Raw genomic sequence first — 22475 nt, 5'->3', positions numbered from 1 at the left:
CTCTAGGCTACTTTTTAAACAGTAGACAGCGCTCTAGGCTAGTTTTACAACAGATGGCGTTCTAGGCTAGTTTAACAACAAACGTTGCTCTAGGCTACTTTTTAAACAGTAGACAGCGCTCTAGGCTAGTTTTACAACAGATGGCGTTCTAGGCTAGTTTAACAACAAACGTTGCTCTAGGCTACTTTTTAAACAGTAGACAGCGCTCTAGGCTAGTTTTACAACAGATGGCGTTCTAGGCTAGTTTAACAAAAAACGTTGCTCTAGGCTACTTTTTAAACAGAAGACAGCGCTCTAGGCTAGTTTTACAACAGACGGCGTTCTAGGCTAGTTTAACAACAAACGTTGCTCTAGGCTACTTTTTAAACAGTAGACAGCGCTCTAGGCTAGTTTTACAACAGATGGCGTTCTAGGCTAGTTTAACAACAAACGTTGCTCTAGGCTACTTTTTAAACAGTAGACAGCGCTCTAGGCTAGTTTTACAACAGATGGCGTTCTAGGCTAGTTTAACAACAAACGTTGCTCTAGGCTACTTTTTAAACAGAAGACAGCGCTCTAGGCTAGTTTTACAACAGATGGCGTTCTAGGCTAGTTTAACAACAAACGTTGCTCTAGGCTACTTTTTAAACAGAAGACAGCACTCTAGGATAGTTTTTTTAACAACACTTTAGGCTAATTTTTAACAGCAGCTGGCGCTCTAGGCTAGTTTTAAACAGGACTCTAGGTAAAAGTGCCATCAGCTGTAAAAAAAAAAAAAAAAAAAACTTTTGTGCTTTTTGCTGTATTTTGCTTTTTGCAGCACTTTAATTGTTGAAAAGTTTCCATATAGCGTCCGTATAGGTAATGTAGTCATTCTGCACAAATTTGATTATCAATCATTCATCATTTTAAAAAGAAGTTGAATTAATGCAAATTTAAGTTACAAATTTTCAAGCTTAATCTGAATAACTAAAAATCACCAAACCAAAAACATGTTACATTAACATTCACTTCCTCTTAAGCAGAATCCAGATCAAAATCACATTATTGCCCATCGTCACTCTTGTGTAACTTAATAATTGTGGTTTTGTGTACGGTGCTGGGTTGTTTATGTCTCCAAAGTCCAAATTTGAATGCGAAGAGCATGAGTCAGATGTTGCTGAGTGACTAATGAATTCCATTCAAGGCCATAATAACAAATACATTACAGCCTCAGCATGTGAGAACATGCAATAACACCTATACCTCCAGCACTCAATAAAACAATATATACATGCCATAAAACCCATTACGCAACAAGGGTGAGGTCAGATAAATAATGTTTTAATTTAAGCAAAATACACTGCTTGTTTACTGCAAAAAAGGCATTCTTATACATGGAAATATGTCATGTCGGCTATAATAAAATCACCATTTTGCATGTTTATAACAATACTTCAGGGACACCGTTTAATTCCAGAAAAACACATTTAACTGCAAACAGGCATTCGTGCTTCCAGCTGCACTTCTCATTTTGGTTTCATAAGATTTCCTGACAAAAACAATACATCCGAAAGCAGAAACGCACGCCCACTGTGCTGGCTTCACATAATATCATTTAAAATATAGATGTTTACTACAGTATGCCGACCTATATGAGTTTTAAAAAGTCTCAACAAAGAGCCAGCGGTTATTTCATGCTTGTGTTTAGGCCTTGCTTTTGTTGTGGTCAGCATGAGCTGCCCTGAGAACATTTCCTACATGCCAAAAATCCCTGGAGAATAAATCGATACAGGAACAATGCATCCCTTTGCTTGTTTCTTGAAGAATACCGAATGAAATGCGGTGTTAAATAAATAAGGTTCTCAATCTCTGGAGTTCAAAACAGCATTTAATTGTCTTAACCATGATTACTTTGACTTCCAATTCTGCCGAGACCTCTCTCTCTCTCTCTCTCTCCCTCTGTGTGTGTGTGTGTGTGTGTGTGTGTGTGTGTGTGTGAAGGATTTGTTCTCATTTTAATGGGAGCCTTGTTAATCTGTCCTCTCATTAACTGCTAGAGGGCACGGCTTGTTTGGCTTTTCATACATGTGTGTGTGCGTGTGTTATTGACATCTGCCGTGAGGTGAGGATGTTGGGATATTGATGTTCTGTCAACTTCCATAGTTTACACCGCATGAAAAAGTTGGCTTGGATCGATGTTATAATGTGATTATGGATTGTGCCTGAATAGATTGTAACAGTATGTACCCTACTGGAAGTAAAAGTCACATTCATTTAAAGATATCTGAAGATCTAGCATGAGCTGTAAGTTAGAGGTAAGAGTGCTACTAGAGCTACATGGTGAAAAACTGTTTCTAGAAATCAGTACTGCAATAATTCTGGGATTTTTTTTAATATTGCATCACTGCTCTCTCTGGATTCAATTTTAAGTTTTGTTTTGAACAGCAGATGGTGCTCAAGCTGTTAATCTGATGCCAAAAACTAGCCAAGAGCGCTGTCCACTGTTAAAAACTAGCCTAAGAGCACCATCTGCTGTAGAAAACAAGCCTAGAGCGTAATCTGCTGTTAAAAACTAGCCTAGAGCGTAATCTGCTGTTAAAAACTAGCCTAGAGCGTAATCTAAAGTTAAAAACTAGCCTAGAGTGTCATCTGCTGCTAAAAACTATGCTAGAGCACCGTCTGCCTTTAAAAACTAGCCTAGAGCGTCATCTGCTGCTAAAAACTATGTTAGAGCACCGTCTGCCTTTAAAAACTAGCCTAGAGCGTCACCTGCTGAGAAAAACTAGCGTAGAGCGTAATCTACAGTTAAAAACTAGCCTAGAGCGCCATCTGCTTCTAAACACTAGCCTAGAGCGCAATCTACAGTTAAAAACTAGCCTAGAGCGCCATCTGCTGCTAAACACTAGCCTAGAGCGCCATCTGCTGCTAAACACTAGCCTAGAGCGCAATCTGCTGCTAAAAACGATGCTAGAGCACCGTCTGCCTTTAAAAACTAGCCTAGAGCACCGTCTGCCTTTAAAAACTAGCCTAGAGCGCCATCTGCTGCTAAACACTAGCCTAGAGCACCGTCTGCTGCTAAAAACTAGCCTAGAGCACCGTCTGCCGTTAAAAACTAGCGTAGAGCGCCATCTGCTGCCAAACACAAGCCTAGAGCGCTGTCCATTGTTAAAAACTAGCCTAGAGCGCTATCTGCTGCCTAACATAAGCCTAGAGTGCTGTCCACTGTTAAAAACTAGCCTAGAGCGTCGTCTTGTTTATTTATTATAATGATTACAATTAACTATGCATAATTACATGTAACTTAACCTAAACCACGGATTAAATTAATTGAATTTTCAAGTGGTCTCAGTTTTTCCCCCACATAAAAAAAGTGGAAAAACATCTATGAAATGACGACACCTTTTGGCATCTCTTTTTTTTTTACCTTTGACTTGACTTGTGATCACTATGAAAATAATTAATGGGAAACGTCCTGTAACAAAAGCTGCTTTTAAAAGTGGGTGGGCTCTGTTGTTTCGCTCCGTTAGGAATGGTTAAGTCTTTTGATAAAGCGAAATCCCTGTTTAGGGTCCCACCCTGAGTACATCACACACACACACACACACACACACACACACACACACACACACACACACACACACACACACACACACACACACACACACACACACACACACACACACGTACCCTCGGGCTGTGCCATTGTGTGATATACGCACATGAGCGTAACGTAAATAGTGCGCCTGTACATTACGTATCGTTGTTGAGTTTGAATAAGGGTCAGTAATAGGTCCCTGTGTACATGCCGTCATCAAGACACACTAATGCCGAGCCTGAGGTCAAACTGTGTGGTTAAACAGAGAGAGAGAGAGAGAGAGAGAGAGAGAGAGAGACAGAGAGAGAGGCTGCTTCTCACAGCTAAAGTGTGCTCTTTTCAGTTGTATTGTGTGAAGTTGACAAAGCTTTTCCCACAGCATTGTGTTTGACTTGATTACTGCTAGACTCAGCAAACACCAACAGTGTGCTTTTACTAATACTTTGCTTTAATGAATGGACAATCTATCTATCTATCTATCTATCTATCTATCTATCTATCTATCTATCTATCTATCTATCTATCTATCTATCGGTCGGTCGATCGGTCCATCAATCCATCCATCCATTTATTCATTCATTTATCCATCTATCTATCCATCCATCCATCAATCCGTCTAGTCTGTGGGAGAGTTCTTGTGCGGTGAAGATGACTTATTCTGGAGAGCATATGATTGGACATAAATATTTGGTGCAGGATGAGTCATCAATATGTTTGGTACTGTTTTCACTAAAGACGATGGTTTCGATGGTTTGATCCATCCATCCATCCACATGAAGGATTTTGTTTGAATGAATGGAGTAGATAGCCATCCATCAGTCTATCTATACACCCATCCTTTTGTCTATTCATTCCTCCATCCATATATACCTCTATCTATACATCCATCCACCTATCCATCTAGTCTGTGGCAGAATGACAGCATTTGGTTGGACAAAAATCTCTGGTGCAGGATGAGTCATCAATATTTTAGTACAGTTTTTAATACAGACTTTAGATTTTCATTGTTTTTATCCATCCATCCATCCATCCATACCTCCACCCGTTCACTAATTCATTTATCCATACATCCATCCGTTCACTAATTCATTTATCCATCCATCCATTCATTTATCTATCCATCCATCCAATTTATCCATACATCCATCCATCCATCCATCCATCCATCGATCTAATTTATCAATCCATCCATCCATCTGCTCACTAATTCATTTATCCATCCATCCATCCATCCATCCAATTTATCATCCATCCATTCATTTATCCATCCATCCATTCATTTATCCATCCATCCATCTATCTATCCATCCATCCATCCAATTTATCCATCCATCCATCCATCCATCTAATTTATCAATCCATCCATCCATCTGTTCACTAATTCATTTATCCATCCATCCATCCATCCATCCATCCATCCATCCACTTTATCATCCATCCATTCATTTATCTATCCATCCATCCATCCAATTCATCTATCCATCCATTTATCCATCCATCCATCCATCCATCCATCAATCCACTCATTCATTTATCCATCCATCCATCCATCCATCCACTCATTCATTTATCCATCCATCCATCCATTCATTCATTTATCCATCCACTCATTCATTTATCCATCCATCCATCCATCCATCCATCCATTTATCCATACATCAATTTATCCATCAATCCACCCATTTATCAACCCATTCATTCATCCATTCATCCATCCATCCATTTATCCATCCACCCATCCATTCATCCCACCATCCATTCATTCATTCATTTATTCATCCATCTATCTATCTAGTCTGTGGGAGAATTAATGTGTGGTGCAGTTTTCTAATTCTGGAGAATAATCTATCCATCTACCACACATCCATCTTAAGGATTTTGCTTTAATGAATGGAGATGTCCATCCGTCTTTCCATCTGACCAATGGCAGAATGTAGGTGTCAGAGCTTTTGGTTGGACAAAAATCTTTGGATGAGTCCTCAATATTTTTGGTGTTTTTTAAAAACTTTTTTATAATTATAAATAATACGGTTTCTGAATACCCGTTTATGTGGCATTCTTGAGCAAACAAGTGGACATAGCCCTAATAACCTTTAAGATAGACCACAGAATTAACAGACGTGACTTTGTGGCAGTTTGTTTCATGAGTTTCAAACAGGTCAGCAAAAGTAGACGATAAACACATTAAACCTACCACCGGCTCTTGGCGATGATGTAATATGTGGGTGTGGCTTGGTGGCTCCGCCCTTAATGACATGGAAAACTCCATCTTATTTCTTCAGCTCAGTCTTGCGAGTTCAGATGTCTGCAAGTAAAGGCATAAACAAAGAAAAGACGTTTAATAATAGAACAAAGTGTATATACAACTGAAAGCAGCATTGACAATATAATAATTTAAAACTGCTAGTTCTTAATCAATCTACCATACAAAAGGCTATAAATGACTTTGTTTGAAAGGAGTGCTGGGTTAAAGAGCCAACATCCACTATAATCAAATTATTTCTCCACTGTTTTCTCACAGCTGTCATTTTACTGTGTGTTTATTTTTTTTGAGAGTATTTACATTCATTCATTCATTAGGAGTCGCCACAGCAGAATGAACCGCCAACATTTCCAGCATGTTTTACACAGCAGATGCACTTCCAGGTGAAACCCAGTACTGGAAAACATCCATACACACTCACTACAGCCAGTTTAGTTTTTTCAATTTCCCTATAGCGTGAGTGTTTGGACTGTGGGGGAAACCGAAGCACCCGGAGGAAACCCATACCAACAAGGGGAGAACATGCAAACTCCACACAGAAATACCAACAGATCCACCCAGGACTCGAACCAGCGACCTTTTTGCTATAAGGCAACAGTACTAACCACTAAGCCACCAAGTGGCCCTACAGTATTTACATATTCACCTAAATGGCAGTCTCTGGACTGTGCGCGGTGTCTAGATGACCGTAAATTGCTGCAAATGCAAATAATACCTTTTTGTTTGTTCCTGAAAGTATATTGGGCCTTTAAGCTTCTGCCTTAGCTTTGTGGGGTCATTAAAGTGACTTAACTGTTACAGCTCTCTCTGTAAATGCCAATTCAGTGTTTTATTGCTGAGATAGACGAGTATATAAATAACCCTGCGGCACGTGCAACCTGTATATTCACTGGACCAAAGCCAGGCTCTCTGAACATTGATTGAATAAACTGCAGTTTGGACTTGTTTTTGTCCCTCAGGAGCACAAAATTCCCAAACTCGCCTGAGAGACTTTTATTTTGGTTAATTCAGAACTGCTTTAAAAAGCTGAAGTGTTTAAAATGTTTTTTTTTATTTAGTTGGAAAATAAGATGTTATTGTATCACAAATGTATCAAGTAATTACAGTCTATATACTCTGAATGAAGAAAGGACGGAATAAAGGGAGGACTGAACTAATGAAGGAAAGAAGGGCCGAATGAAGGATGGAGAGCAAGGAATGTAAGGACCGAACAAAGGAAGTATTGGACTAATGAAGGAAGGACACAAGTAAAGACTGAACAAACTAAGGAAGGAAAGAAGAAATGAATGAATGAATAGATGAACAAAGGACCTAATGAAGTAAGGAACAAAATATTAATGAATAAACGAATGAATGAGTAAATGAAAGAAGGGAGGAACAAATGAAAAACCAAATGAATCAAGAATGGATTCAAGGAAGGACTGAGCAAACTAAGTAAGGAAGGAATGAATGAAATAACAAAGGACCTAATAAAGGAAGGAACAAACATATGAACAAACAAATGAATGAATGAATGAAGGACCTAATGAAGGAAGGAACAAAAATATGAATGAACAGGAAATAATGAAGGAACAAATTTGAATGAATGAATTAATTAATGAAAGGAACCAATGAAGGAAGGAACATAAATATGAAGAAACGAACGAATGAATGAGCAAATGAATGAACTAAGGAACAAAATATGAACAAATGAATGAGTGAATGAATGGAGGAACAAAGGAAAGACCAAATGAATGAAGAATTCAAGGAAGGACTGAGCAAACTAAGGAAGGAACGAACAAAGGACCCAATGAAGGAAGGAACAAAAATATAAAAGGACTGAAGGAATGAATGAGCAAACGAATGAATAAATGAACAAAGGACCTAAAGGAAGAAACAAAAATATGAAGGAACAAGCAATTCAGTCAATGAATGAGCGAATGAACAAACGAACGAATAAAGGAAAATTAACAAAGGACCAAATGAAGGAACAAAATATGAAAGAATGAATGAACAAAGGACCAAATGAAGGAAGGAACAAAAATATGAAGAAACGAACAAATGATTGAATGAGTGATAGGATGAAGGGAGGAATGAAAGGAACAAACGAATGAAGCAAGAAACGAACAAACGAATGAATAAATGGACAAAACAATAAAGGTTGGAAGGAATGAATATAGGAAGATCACTAAATGCACTACAGAATGTTACGTTTACACATCCCTGCACAAACTGCATGTAAACAGCTTTTCACAGCGCAATGCCCACTGCTCATGAATACTTTTCCAAGGTTCTTACTCGTATTTTGAGTAAGATTTACAACAGATACATCTACTTGCACTACATTTTTAGCCAAGTAATGGTATATTTACTAGAGTATGATTTTTCAGTACTCTTTCCACCATTGAGCGTAATATACAACACCAACCCTGACAATATAGCACTATAAACTATAAAAATGCTAATAAAAGTCACTTTTTCGAACTTTGCAAGGATTAAAAGTTGTTTGTAGAAAGATCAAGCTCCCATAATGCGATTCAAAAGCATAAATAAATGGCGGAATTAAAAATCAAAACATGAAATCACAAAATACGAAAAACTGCTCATTTAAGAGCGTAGTACAAGAGTAATAACAGACTCCATCATGTTAAACTATTACAATTCAACAGCCCATCATCATCAATTGTTCATTACATAATAGTGGTCCTTCAACATTTTGGACTCTGTACTGTCCAGTACAGCTCAAATGTCACCTGCTGTGCTTTAATTTCCTGGAACAGACAAAACAAAAAGCACAGAATCTGCTTGAAACGCAGCTCGTGTTGCTTTAAAATCAAATGTTTGTTCTGGGCTGTTTGGGAGACAACACTGCAGAACAGTGTGATCCACGGCAGTCATTGAGGTCAGGAATCTTGCCAAGGACATGGGCGGAAATTTCGACATGTGAAATGATTGACCAGTCGCTTTTATTACGCAAGAGCTCTGCTCGGTGTCGTTCGGGAAGTTGAGGTTATGACGTTCAGGTTATGATTCTCACCATCAGGTTTGTTTTGTAGGTTTAAACGCATTCGTCGTGCTGAAAAGTTGTCTTTGGGAGTCCAGTTCTGCGGTTTCTCTTTGTGATGATCTAGGACCAGTTTTGTCCCGGCCTGATTCTGAGCCATAACCAACTCAAGTAGGCTTCTGTGTGAAGACGAACAGGAAGAGAGCTGTTACATGCATGATGGGAAATGATACGTTTCCCAACTGCAGATCAAAAGAGCAAAGCTAAACCGCAAGTAGTAAACAGCCTCTGCGCTTCACATGTGCTGCCGAACTGACATTTAAAGACTGCAGGAACTCGACTACACACGATTGAAGTCAATATTATCCGCCCTCCTGTGATTTATTTTTCAATTAATAAGTTTAACAAAGCAAGGAATTTTTCACAGTATTTCCTAAAGTGCCTTTTCTTCTGGAAAAAGTCTTCTTTGTGTTAATTCGGCTAGAATAAAAGTAGTTTTTAATTTTCATTGATTTTCTTGTCGGCTTAGTCCCTCTAAGCCGGGGTCGCCACAGCGGAATGAACCGCCAACTTATCCAGCAAGTTTTCACGCAGCGGATGCCCTTCCAGCCGCAACCCATCTCTGGGGAAACATCCACACACACACTCATACACTACGGACAACTTATCCAACCCAATTCACCTGCACTGCATGTCTTTGGACTGCGGGGGAAACCGGAGCACCCGGAGGAAACCCACGCGAACGCAGGGAGAACATGCAAACTCCACACAGAACTTCTCAACTTCCATAATATACAAATAAACGTAAATGAGTAGAAGAAACATCAGTCAAGCTCTAGCTATCAGAGAGTCGCTGTGACGAGAGCGCAGGTCATTCCTAATTCATAGCTTCTGCAGAAAGGAGACAAACTGAAGTGTATTATGTGACCTTCAGTCCTGTGAGGTGTGTCTGCCAATCAGACTCTCAGATCGCGGAGACACGTTGTTGGGAAGCGTGCAGATATAAGAGACACTACATTATTGTCCGGCTTTCTGTCCAGAGAGGGAATCGCATGCACATCCACACTGCAGAGTTATGACCGAGGCATATCAGCTTACACTCATAGTGACTTTGCAATTAAAGTAGGCCGTTCTGTTTGCTGAGATACAGCTTTAAGAGCAGGGGTCACCAGCCCTGTTCCTGGAGAGTTACCTGCCTGCAGATGTGAGTTGCAACTCTCACCAAACACATCTGCCGGTAATTATCAAGTGCTGCTTCATGTGCTGATTAATTGGTTCAGGTGTGTTTGGTCAGGGTTGGAGCTGAATTCTGCAGGAAGGTAGATCTCCAGGAACAGGACTGGTGACCGCTGTCTGAAGAGATTGATCTGTTCATTTATACATGCCTTCATCCATCAGTCCTCATATTATCCAGCCATACATCCATCCATCCGTCCGTCCATCACATCTATCCATTTATTCTATTGTCTATCCATCCGTCTTTGCTTTCATCCATTCATCCATCTATCCATCACCCTTTTGTATCGCTCTCTCCATCTGTTCATGTCCATCTATCCATCCATCCATCAATCAGTCCATCCACTTATCTATTTGTCCATTTATTCATCTATCCATTTATTATTCCATCCATCAATCGGCTCTTTTGTATCTATCCATCTGTCAATTTTTTCATCATTCATTCACCCACTCATCTGTCTGTCCATTTATTCATCCATCTATTCTATCTATCTATTTCTCTTTTCTATCTATCTATCTATCTATCTATCTATCTATCTATCTATCTATCTATCTATCTATCTATCTATCTATCTATCTATTCATTTATTTATTTATTATTTTGTCCATCCATCTATCTGTTGGTTTATCTATCTATCCAGCAATCAGTCCATACACTCCTTTATTTGTCTATTTATTCATCCAACTATCCATTATTTCATCCATTTATCGGCTCTTTTGTATCCATCTATCCATCCATCTCATCTCTCTGTGAATTTATTCATCCATCCATCTATTCTATCCCTCCATTGCCCTTTTGTATCTATCTATCTATCTATCTATCTATCTATCTATCTATCTATCTATCTATCTATCTATCTATCTATCTATCTATCTATCTATCTATCTATCTATCTATCTATCTATCTATCTATCTATCCTTCAATCCATCCATTCATTAATTCATCCATCAATTTGTTTGTCCACCCATCCATCCATCTTTCTATTTATTTATACATCAATTTATTATTTAATCCATCCATTGCCCTTTTGTATCTCTCTCACCATCTATTCATTTGTCTATCAATCCATCTAACTGTTGGTTTATTCATCCATTAATCAGTCCATCCACTAATTTATTTGTCCATTATTTCATCCATCTATCCATCTCAACTCTCTGTAAATTTATTCATCCATCCATCTATTCTATCCCTCCATTGCCCTTTTGTTTGTATCTATCTATCTATCTATCTATCTATCTATCTATCTATCTATCTATCTATCTATCTATCTATCTATCTATCTATCTATCTATCTATCTATCTATCTATCTATCCTTCAATCAATCCATCCATCCATCCATCCATTCGTCCACTCATCTATCAGTCCATTCATTCATCCATTTATTCATTTGTCCATCTATGCTTTCATTCATTTGTCCATTGCCCTTTGTATTGCTCTCTCATCTATTCATTTTTCCATCCACCCAACTTGGTTTATTCACCCAATTTATTCTTTCATCCATCCATCCACTTATTCTACAATCCATTCATCTTTTCTTTCATCCATTTATACATCCCTCCATTGCCCTTTTGTATCACTCTACATCTATGAATTTGTCCATCCCTCTATCTGTCTATTTATTCATACATCAATCTGTTCCATCCACTGCCCTTTTGTATCGCTCTCTTCATCTATCCATCTGTCCATCCATCCAACTGTTCCATTCACTCGTCTATTTATCAATTTATTTATCCATCTATTCATTTATTATTTCGTCCATCTATTAGCCCATTTTGTATCCATCCATCCATCCATCCATCTCTACATTTATTCATCCATGTATTTTCTCCATCACCATTTGTATCTTTCCATCCATCCATCCATCCATCCATCCATCCATCCATCCATCCATCCATCCATCTATCTATCTATCTATCTATCTATCTATCTATCTATCTATCTATCTATCTATCTATCTATCTATCTATCTATCTATCTATCTATCTATCTATCTACCTCTATTCATCCATCCACCCATCACCCTTTTGTATCCATCCATTTATCTATTCATTTGTCAGTCTATCCATCCACCTATCTATCTGTCCATTTATTCATCCATTTATCTGTCTCTGTCCATCTAAACTTTTGAACAGCATCCTTGTATCCTTTGGAAGAAAATAAACAAATAACTTCTTGACAAAGACTGACCAGCGTCAATAGTTCTTTGTCAATGTGTTAAAGAATCTGCCTAATTAGCTAGTTGTGCGTTAGCTGTTCCTTCTGTTCTGGGTCATTCTGGCCTTGCCTGGGCTGTTCCACCTGCTGCTAGGTCAGGCTGTCCTCACAAACACTTCACAGGATAACATCTGAAAAGAGGGACACGTGCCACAGTCGTCAGTACTGATGCAGAGCCCAGGGGAATCGGATATTTCTTATAGTACACAAGAATAGCTGAGTCATCTGAACAACGTGGTGAAATCGAGAATGTGACTCAACCTACTCCAGAAACATGTCGGCGATTGCAGAGGGAAGAGAACAGATTATAAAATGAGAACAACAGAGTGGGTTTGCTCATCGTGTGGGACATTGAGTTGCATTTAAAAGTTTCACACTCGCTGCACAAATATATTTCGCTGAAGCACCAAGTGAAAGTCATGTTGTCTGACATCGTTTTATATATCTATAAATAATGGTAACACTTTATGGCAAGGTTCCATTAGTTAAATATGTATTTGCATGCGTAAACAAATACAGTTATTGGAGTACACCGTAAACAAGATCTTGCTGCCTTGATATTTTGTTGAATCAAATTAACTTAAATCTGAACTTGCATTAATCAGACTGACTGAAATATTATATTAAACTTTCTATAACTTAAATGTAGTTGCAACCTGATTAACTTATTGATATAAAGATAAAATTACTAAAATATTTGTCTTGACTTTGTCATTCAATTTTATAGTGTATTTATGACTAATAAATTATGACTAAATTACTAATGACTGAAGGACTACACCGCCTTTAAAAAAGCAGATTTTTTTATCCATTTTGTTGTTATTAAAAATTCATTTTAGATATTTTTTCATAACATAATACTTAAAATTTCTTTGGGTTGTAATAATTTCTGCACCATGATCATGATCCAGTTTTATCTTTGGTATTGTATTATTTAATCACTTATGAAATATTTGAATTAGGAATAACAATACGAAAATGCAAGAAAAAAATGATAAATGCAATTAAATATCCATTCATCTATCCACCTATCCATCTATCTACCCATTCCTTATTATTTATCAACCTATTCATCAATCCATCTAGCTACAGTATCTATCTACCCATCAATCCATCCACCTACCTATCCATCATTCTATCCATCTATTTATTTATCATCCATTTTTCTATCCATCCATCCACAATATCTATTCATCCATCTACAGTTTCTATCTACAGTATCCATGCATCCATCCATCACTATCAATCTATCCGTCCATCTATCCACAATATCCACTCATCCCTCCATCCACAATATCAATCAGTCTATCTACAGTATTTATCTACAGTATCCATTCATCTATCATCCATCTATTCATCACTCCACCCATCCACCTCTCTACAATATCCATCCATCCATCCATCATCTACCCATGAATCTATCCACCTACCCATCCATCATTCTATCCATCCATCCATCTCTCTATTTATCACGCATTTTCTATTCATCCATCTACAATATCCATTCATCTATCTACAGTTTCTATCTACAGTATCCATCAATCTAACTATCCATCCATCCACCACCATCCATCTATCCGTCCATCAATCCACAGTATCCACTCATCTATCCATCCCTCCATATAACAATCTACAATATCAATCTGTCTATCTACTGTACAGTATCTATCTACAATATCCATTCATCTATCATCCATCTATTCATCACCCCACCCATCCATCCATAATATCCATTATTCCATCCATCTATCCATCATCCATTTTTCTATCCATCCATCCATCCACAATATCCATTCATCTATCTACAGTTTGTATCTAAAGTATCCACCCCTCCATCACTATCCATCTATGTCCATCTATCCACAGTATCCACTCAATCCATCCCTCCATCAATCAATCTACAATATCAATCTGTCTATCTACAGCATCTATCTACAATATCCATTCATCTATCATCCATCTATTCATCACTCACCCATCCATCCACCTACAATATCCATCCATCTATATACAGTTTCTATCTACAGTATCCATCAATCTATCCATCCAACTATCCACCCATCTATCTACAGTATCCACCCATCCATCCATCCATTTATCATCCATCTATCAATCTACAATATCAATCCTGTCTATCTATCTACAGTATCTATTTATCCATTTATCTATCCTAAAACTATTCAATAACACATTCTTGTCTCAGGAAAATTTAGGAAAACACACGCACGCACGCACGCACGCACACTGCTCACTATAAATTAATACACCCCTCACAAATCTCTTTTAAATTTATATTGATTTTTTTTTAAGATGCTTCACGATGATGTATTTGTCCATATACATTATATTAGTAATGAGTAACAAAGCCAATATAGGAACTAATCTAACAAAATGACATTAACATTTATAACATATCTATAACATATGTTAAATAGCATTTTTAAATTATAGTACAGCATACTTTTCTTTCTATTCCAAGTCTAGGGCAGCCATGTGAAACTGGACCGATATGCTGCGCTGGATTTGCTTTAGAAACATGCATGAAATGCAAGAACACTCAGTTCTTGTGGCGCTGAAAGAATATGTAAAGTAATACAACCAGATGGCTCTCTGAATGCCATGCAGCCTTGCCCTCAATGAACACTTGGAACTTTCCGGAGAAGCCTATTGTGAACGGGACTGAAAGAGAAGACGTGCTTTCCCACAAGAGGACAGAGCATCGTTAGAGTTCAGGAGCTTTCTTTTCTCCTCTTCTGCTTTCATATTAAAAAAAAAAAAAAGAAGATTAAGCAACTTCTGAAATTCTGATCTCAGTTTTCTCCCTCAGTCTGCTTGTGAAATGCACTTTCCAGTCTGGGATCCTCCATTCTCTGTCTGAGAGTTATTTTGAAATGTCATTTCTTTCAGGCCCTTGAAGCGTCTGGAGCCAACTGTATAAATATTTTACAGTTTTCCATATTGTTTCCATTGTATATGGAGGCTACTGCGGCAGCTTAAGTGAGGGGGGAGTTCAGCAGAAACCACTGCTTTGTCATCCAGTAGATCATTTGTGTTGATTTTTCTCCTCTGAAGGACTGCCACTTGTGTAAAAGCAGGCGAATAAGAGTGAATTCTGGGTTGTTATGAGATTAAATGAGACATGGATAAACTAAGTCTTGCTTCACTGAGAAAATCCTATAGTACATATAAAGTGCAATTATAAAGTAGATAAATTATTGTTCCTATTCATTCTTCCTGTTGGACTAAATCAACCAGCTTTTTAGAGTTCATGAACTAGAAACATAGGAACTTTAAGAGGATAGGAACTAAAAACATGTAGGATCTTTTTTTTTTTTTAAGAGAATATGAACTTAAAACATAAGAACAAACATAGGAACTCTCTTTTTTTTTAGAATATATTAACTTAAAACATATAGGAACTAAAAAATATAGGAACTAAAATCATAAAGAAACTTCTTTTTAGAGTAAAGGAACTTAAAACAGGAACTTTTTAAAAGTATAGAAACTAAAAATATATAGGATCTTTTTTAGAGTATATAAACTAAACACATAGGAACAAAACATATAGGAACTTTTCTTTTTAGAGTATATGGACTAAAAACAGGAACTAAATACAGGAACTGAGTATAGGAGCTAAAAATGTATAGGGACTAAATATAGCCTATAGGAACTTTTTTAGAGTATATGAACTAAAAACGTATTGGAGCTAAAAGCATATAGGAACTTTTTTAAGAGTATAGGAACTAAAATGGTATAGGAACTAAATATATAGGAACTTTTTTTAGATTACAATAGCTTAAAACAAAGGAACTAAAGACTTGAAGAAACTTTTTTTAGAGTATATGAACTAAAAATGTATAGGAACTAAAAACAACTTTTGTTCAAGAGTTACAATGCATATACAATTAGAACCACTTGTTTCCAATACCATTTGTTTACATATACAATTAGAACCACTTGTTTGGTAAACAAAGGTTTCTCAAAATACATCTACTAAAATACAAAAAATTAAATAATATACAAATTATGTTGCATCAAAATTTTTGGCATATTGATACTTTAGGAATATTGTATCGTTTACTTAAATTAATTTCAAATCTGAATAAATTTTGCACATTTAATTAACATAATTAGTGCTAGGCAAAAATTAATTGTGATTTTTATTCAAAATAAAAAGTTTGCTTTGGACATATAATATGCATGTGTTTATATTTATTTATTATGTATATATAAATACACACATGCAAACATTTTGAAAGCGTTTGTTTATATTTCAATACAAAATATATATGTAGGAGATACAAACTACACACACAAGGAGAAAAAACAGTTTGGTAAAGTTTGTTTTTATCGATGTGTGTACTACATATGCATTATGTAGTAATATATAATAATAATAATAATAATAATAATAAATATATAATAACAATAATATATATATATATATATATATATATATATATATATATATATATATATATATATATATATATATATATATATATATAATAACAACAACACATCTTAAATCAAGACTTAATTTAATTTAGACAACTATAAAAGTAGATTCTCATTATTTAGATTTTTTGAACCCTCAAATTTCAGATTTTGTCTTATTATTATTATTATTATTATTACAGATGTTATTGTATCCTAAGAAAGTAGGCCTACACATCAATGGAAATATTATTTATTCAGCTTTCACGAAATGCATCAAAAATATTACCCTCGAGTGTATTTGCACATGATCCAGGGTCTCATTTCATTACTATACTCACATGACATGTCTAGACCTACATCTAAATATCTAAATATCTGGCTTTACAAATATAAAGCATCTCCATCCTATAGGACACGGAGGCAGAATCCTGCCTGCAGCTTCTGGCTGAAGTTCCCTTTATACTTTGCAAAAGTTTGGTGGGGGCACGTAAGGTAGCGCACTCCAGGACCCGCCACCATCCAATCAGAGCGCGCAGCACCCGGTGACGTTTCCGAACGCTACCGGCTGACACGCCCCCAGCATGGATACAATCAGCGCTAATCGGCGCACGGCATACTGTCACTTTAACGTTGTGCGGACTACAGCCACGATGGGAGTTCTGATACTCAATCAAGACAAGTTTTCAGAGCTCTCATCCCCGGAGACGTATCTCTAGAGAGGAAACGAAGAGAAGGAGCTCCCTCGCATGATTGCCACGCAGGATGTCAGTGTTGCTGAAAAGCCGGTAAGACCGTGCAAAGTGAGTTTGCCTATGAGAGAGCTGCCGATTCAGCATCACACAAAGGGATCTACTGGAGTTCACTGTCACTGGCTTTGAATGTCATAAACAGCTCGGACTCCTCAACAGAATGGATCACTTCGCAGCAGAGTGCCTTGTGTCAATGTCCAGCCAGGCAATTGTCCACGGTCCAAAGGGGAATAGAGAAACCAAGCCCGAAACTGCGGCTGCACAGAGGAACGGAGAAGAAGCCAAGGAGCCTTTGAAAGACAACTCCTCTTTATTTGTGGTGGCGAGAATTCTGGCGGATTTTAATCAGCAGACGCCCGCCAGTTTTGCCGAGCAGGCAAAAATAAAGGAGGAGAGCACGCCGCCAACTGCAACCCCGAGCGGGGATGATGGGAACTCTGCCACACCTACCGCCATCCCCGGCGACTCTGCTCTTAAACAAAGGGGCAAGCGATTTAGGGGTCGAGTTGAGCACGACGCCCCTCAGAAAAAGCACAAATGCCACTATTCAGGTTGTGAAAAAGTTTATGGCAAATCGTCCCATCTCAAAGCCCACCTAAGGACGCACACAGGTCAGTTTCCATTCCTGCTTGCAGATCCAGTCAGTGTGTAAACATTGCGTCGGGCACATTGTGTTCCGCTCAGCTTTGACTTGACGGGACAACTGTTGTTGCACGGCGCTGTCCTCAATAATACACGCAATGACTTTAAACTAGTCGTTTTGAGGCTGTAAAATGTTATTCGAGGCATCGTACATATGGTAAATACGGTGTCACGCCCACTGCGAGGAAGCAATATGGTAAACAGCAACAGTTCTTCTCCCCCCCCAGCGCCTCGCCTATATGAGCCAACTCGACACTCATAAACCCAATAAACCAAGCACTTTTATTTATTTGGCATTGTTAAATGCACACAATAAAACAGCAATAAACAACAAAATAAAGCGACATTGCTTTTAATAAAGAACACTGGCATCAGTAGCTGCAATAAAACTAACTTTAAGAGTGAACAGCTTACAAATGTGCGCACGTATTACGCGTGACTATCCATAAATGCATGCATGCATTCATAATAAAATCACATCGCATTTGAATTATACCCCCAAAAAAGCCACATCATGATGTAATCGCTCATTAAAGTCTTGCAGGCTATACTCTTGGTGCTGGTTTGCGAAGTCACTGGCAGGACTTCGCGTGTAGGCAGCACTAGGTCCAAAAGTCGCGCATTCGCGTGTAATTCGATTATTTTCTTTGCGCTGGTCCGTTAGAAATATGCGAGAGGGTTTTAAAAATGAAAGATGAATAAAAGATGGGGGTTGGTGAGACTTCTGCGGTTGCTTGTTTGACTGTTAAGCTCTTTGTTGTGATGTGCCACACCCCCGTCAGACAGACTGCCAGCTGATCTGGCCAGCAACAGACTCGACCAGTCGAGCGCTGAACACGCCCTCAGCACTTATAAATTGACGGTTGGTATGGAAAACGCTTTAAGAAACCCCAATTACACGTTCTTTACTGCACTTTCACGCGCCATTACGCGTATTCCCGCCTTATTATTATTATTATTATTATTATTAATGTTCTCATCTCAGACAAAAGATTGGCCTTCTGACAGGAAATTCTCAATTAATCGAAACACTTGACACCAAAGGCGTTGTGGGCCTCAGATAAGAAATAACCGCAGAGATGTGTAAATTGCGTCAGGGTTACCCGAAATACACCCTGGTTTACTTGAAATGGTGACTGTTTAGAAACAGAGTGCAAATGTTTTCCTATCAAGAGTTTCTGTCAGCCATTGTGTGATGGCTAGATTTTGACACACTTCGGTATCTCTGTTAGTTTTATCAGATGTGCAAGTTTAGGTTAGCCTGCTATTATCTGAATACTGAGAGGAAATGTATCTATTGTAGTGCCTATTGCCATTTTAAACACACCTATAGTTGTTTTTGCGCAACCGATTGATCTTGTAATTCTGCTCATCCATTAATTGATCCCAAGATGGCATTACTGTATAATTAAGCTGTTTTTTGGGGTTTAATGATGCAAACTGAACTGCTTAACACTGTTCTATGGGGTATATGGCGAAGCATGCTTATAGGACTTTTAATTTGCCAGTAACCTGGGTAAAGCGCTTCTGGCGAATTGAATGCCAATGCAAAATCAGGTGCGTTTAAGGTCTGTTTTCTTTAAAAATCAGCGATCTCCACTAGCTGAGTGATATCCGATTTAAAGTGGGCCTCAGATTGTACAAGAAGCACTGCATTAAATTACATTAACGCCGACATATCTTTATAATATGAGCATTTATTTTACCACAGTATATTCAATGGAACTTCTGCGTTAGCCTGCCGATTCAGAAGGGCGCGTGCGAGTAAACAGCTTTTTGTCTCGTTTTACGCTTGAGCAACTAAATAAATGCTTAAGTTTATTGAACTGAATGTATTTTATTGACATTACAACATCGATGCGGTATATGGAACCGTATAAAATGGAAAAAAAGTTCACAATAACAGGTCACCGGAAGTGTGTCAGCATGGGAACAGCGCTAGCTCAGCAAATACCCTATTAAAGCACAGCCACAAAAAAACAAAACAAAAAAAAAACAAAACTACACTATATGAACAATTTAAATACTCCATTATAACAATTAAAAACTAAACTACCGTAGTGCCTCATCACTTACTGTGATCTGCCTGCCCACAATTACCAGACCATTTTTATAACTGTAAACAAAAGCAATGGTCCCAACTTATTTTCTGTTTTAAATTTTTGATTTCTATAGCTTCCGAGAATCCAAAGAGCCACATATTAATAAACAATGTTATGATAGCTGTTTTAACATTAAAATATGACTGAATTCCCTCTTGTTACTGTTATGAAATAGTTTGAGAAGCAGTAAATGTTTATTGCACGATGACTTGAACACATTGAAATGGTTTGAAATAACAAAAAAAAAAAAAAAAAAGTAGCCTGTCCTGGTACTACCAAAATATCATTAGCACACCTCGTCTTAGATGCCTATTAGCATTTATTGCCACTAAGAATAGGCAGGATTATCCACAAATAGTTAATCTAACAAGAAAACAATGCATCTGTAGCAATGCTTGACCAGATTTCCAATATAAAAGTCTTGTTTATGATATGAAACTTGGCTTTGATGTACTGTAGGTGGGTGTGTCGTCTGCACGGTTGCTGTTTCTTATAGCTTTTACTTTGCTTAATAATAGGTTTGGTGTTTTAGAGTGTATATGTAATGACATGTTTATGTCAGTACACACTACCACCCTGCATTCACACATATTGTTCTGCAAAGCTCCAGCACAGTGCTTGCGTGTCTACTTGTGTGTTGACATGTCAAAGTAAGTCATTTAGAGCTGATAACAGCACAATTGACTGTTTGTTTATAGTGTACCTTTAAAACCTTCCTCACTTCCTGTCTTTCATTTGGGTTATTCTCCAAAAGTTGCAGACTTTGGATTGGGTTTCACTGTATAGTCACCGGTCTGCGATTGGACCATGATTCAGTTAAACAATGAATGTTCCATCTCATTTGTTTTGGTAATCAGAGAATGTGGGTCATTTGAGTTCAGCAACTCAGGCTCAGCCAACCTGCTCAGTTCTGGGTGCCTTTCCTAGGCACTCAGCAGATTTTCCACAAGTCTCTACCAATTGAGCAAAGAGAGCATGGATCTTTCTCCCAGCAACACACGGCTTTTAAATGGGAGAGGGAACACAGAGTTATAAAAACAAACTTGTGGAGCCAAGAGTACCGAAGACCTCATTTGACTTCAGCAAACGCCCAGAATTCCCTGCTGGTTCTGGTTTGAACCCTGCTTTAGGTAATTTTTCAGCAGGATTTGGGCATAGAGTTACATTAAGCTTAGAAAGCCATTGTCACCTATGCTGTCATAATAAAACAAATGGGCTTTCCTGCATGTGCACAGATGCAGTAACACTAGTCGAGCTGCTTTCATAAAAATGATTAGTAATTCCTGAAATATGCAACCGGTCTTGATGTGGCTCTTTGTTTGCATTCTTCCCTCATGCCACCTTGGGAGCAAAATGTATTATTTTTTGCAAAAGCCTTTGCTATGTACTTGTTAGTGGTGTAGTCGGGGCTACAAGTTTTTTTCCACGAGCTGTTTGGGTATTACGACTACTAGGGCTGTAACGATACACCAAACCCACAATTCGGTTCGTATCACGATTTTTGACCCACGATTCGGTTTGTATCATGATTTTTTTTTTTCGTAGGGGCTGGGAAAAAAAAGATTTTTAAAACATTATTTTTTATTAAATAACATTTGAAAAATCTTTATAAACTGAACATCAAAGAACATTATTAACTGTGCAAATTATCAACAATAAAAATAGCCATATATAAAATAAATAAATAGCCAAAGCTATATCACTTCTGTTTTCTTTGTAACAAAATACTGTTGAAAAACCAAACAGAACTAAACTCCATTGTGGAGATGATTCAAGCATGTTAAAAATTCTTTCAATCAAGTTCTCTTACATTGAAAAAGTAAATTAAATGGCTGCTGTTTCACACCGAGGTAACTGAGGCTTAATGCCTATGCTGCAAACCACAAATCAAGTAAACATTAAACAAATAAACAACTTATTTCTCTTAACAAAACCAAACTCGTTGGATTTAAGGGAGTAGAAAATTCTGCTTTAGAAACCCCATCATGTCAACATTGCAGTGAAAAAAACGTGACAACTTTCCTTACTCTGCCGAGGAGTCAGGACATCTGGTGAACGCACATCCCTCTCTGCACAGCCACATTAACAGTGTGAGCAAAGCATCGTTCGACAGCATTGGCAATGTTTCTGCCGCTGTCAGTTGTCAAGCGGGGTTAAGTTGGTTTCGTTTTTGATATTCCTGACTCTCCCGGCTAAATGCATATTGCGAGGGCTTAAACGGAGCAGTGCTCGTAATGTCGAGTGCAAAAAAATGTTTCCTCATGTTCTTCTTCAACTAGCTCAACTT

General features: G+C 37.7%; 2 protein-coding genes across 9 annotated transcripts in view; one reads left to right on the top strand and one right to left on the bottom strand.

Moving 5' to 3' along the window:
• trpm1b (transient receptor potential cation channel, subfamily M, member 1b) overlaps positions 1 to 22475 on the bottom strand; it is a gene marked incomplete at its 5' end in the record, with an annotated part of 155870 nt that overhangs the window by 96175 nt on the left and 37220 nt on the right. For 3 of the 5 annotated variants that reach the window (NM_001442422.1, NM_001442430.1, NM_001442431.1), the window contains 1 exon segment: positions 5751 to 5861. Coding sequence is in view for 2 of the 5 variants with exons in the window: in NM_001442430.1 (NP_001429359.1) it covers positions 5751 to 5825 (75 nt within the window). 5 annotated transcript variants of the gene reach the window in all.
• klf13 (Kruppel like factor 13) overlaps positions 17309 to 22475 on the top strand; it is a 35986-nt gene continuing 30819 nt past the window's right edge. For all 4 annotated transcript variants that reach the window (XM_087311141.1, XM_087311140.1, XM_087311139.1 and 1 more), the window contains 1 exon segment: positions 17309 to 18055. In XM_087311141.1, the coding sequence (XP_087167267.1) occupies positions 17605 to 18055 (451 nt within the window). In that variant the 5' untranslated portion in view covers positions 17309 to 17604.

Source organism: Danio rerio, chromosome 25 (assembly GCF_052040795.2).
Source record: "Danio rerio strain M-AB ecotype USA chromosome 25, GRCz13ab, whole genome shotgun sequence".
NCBI lineage: Eukaryota > Metazoa > Chordata > Actinopteri > Cypriniformes > Danionidae > Danio > Danio rerio.
This window is presented reverse-complemented; position numbering and strand designations above follow the sequence as displayed.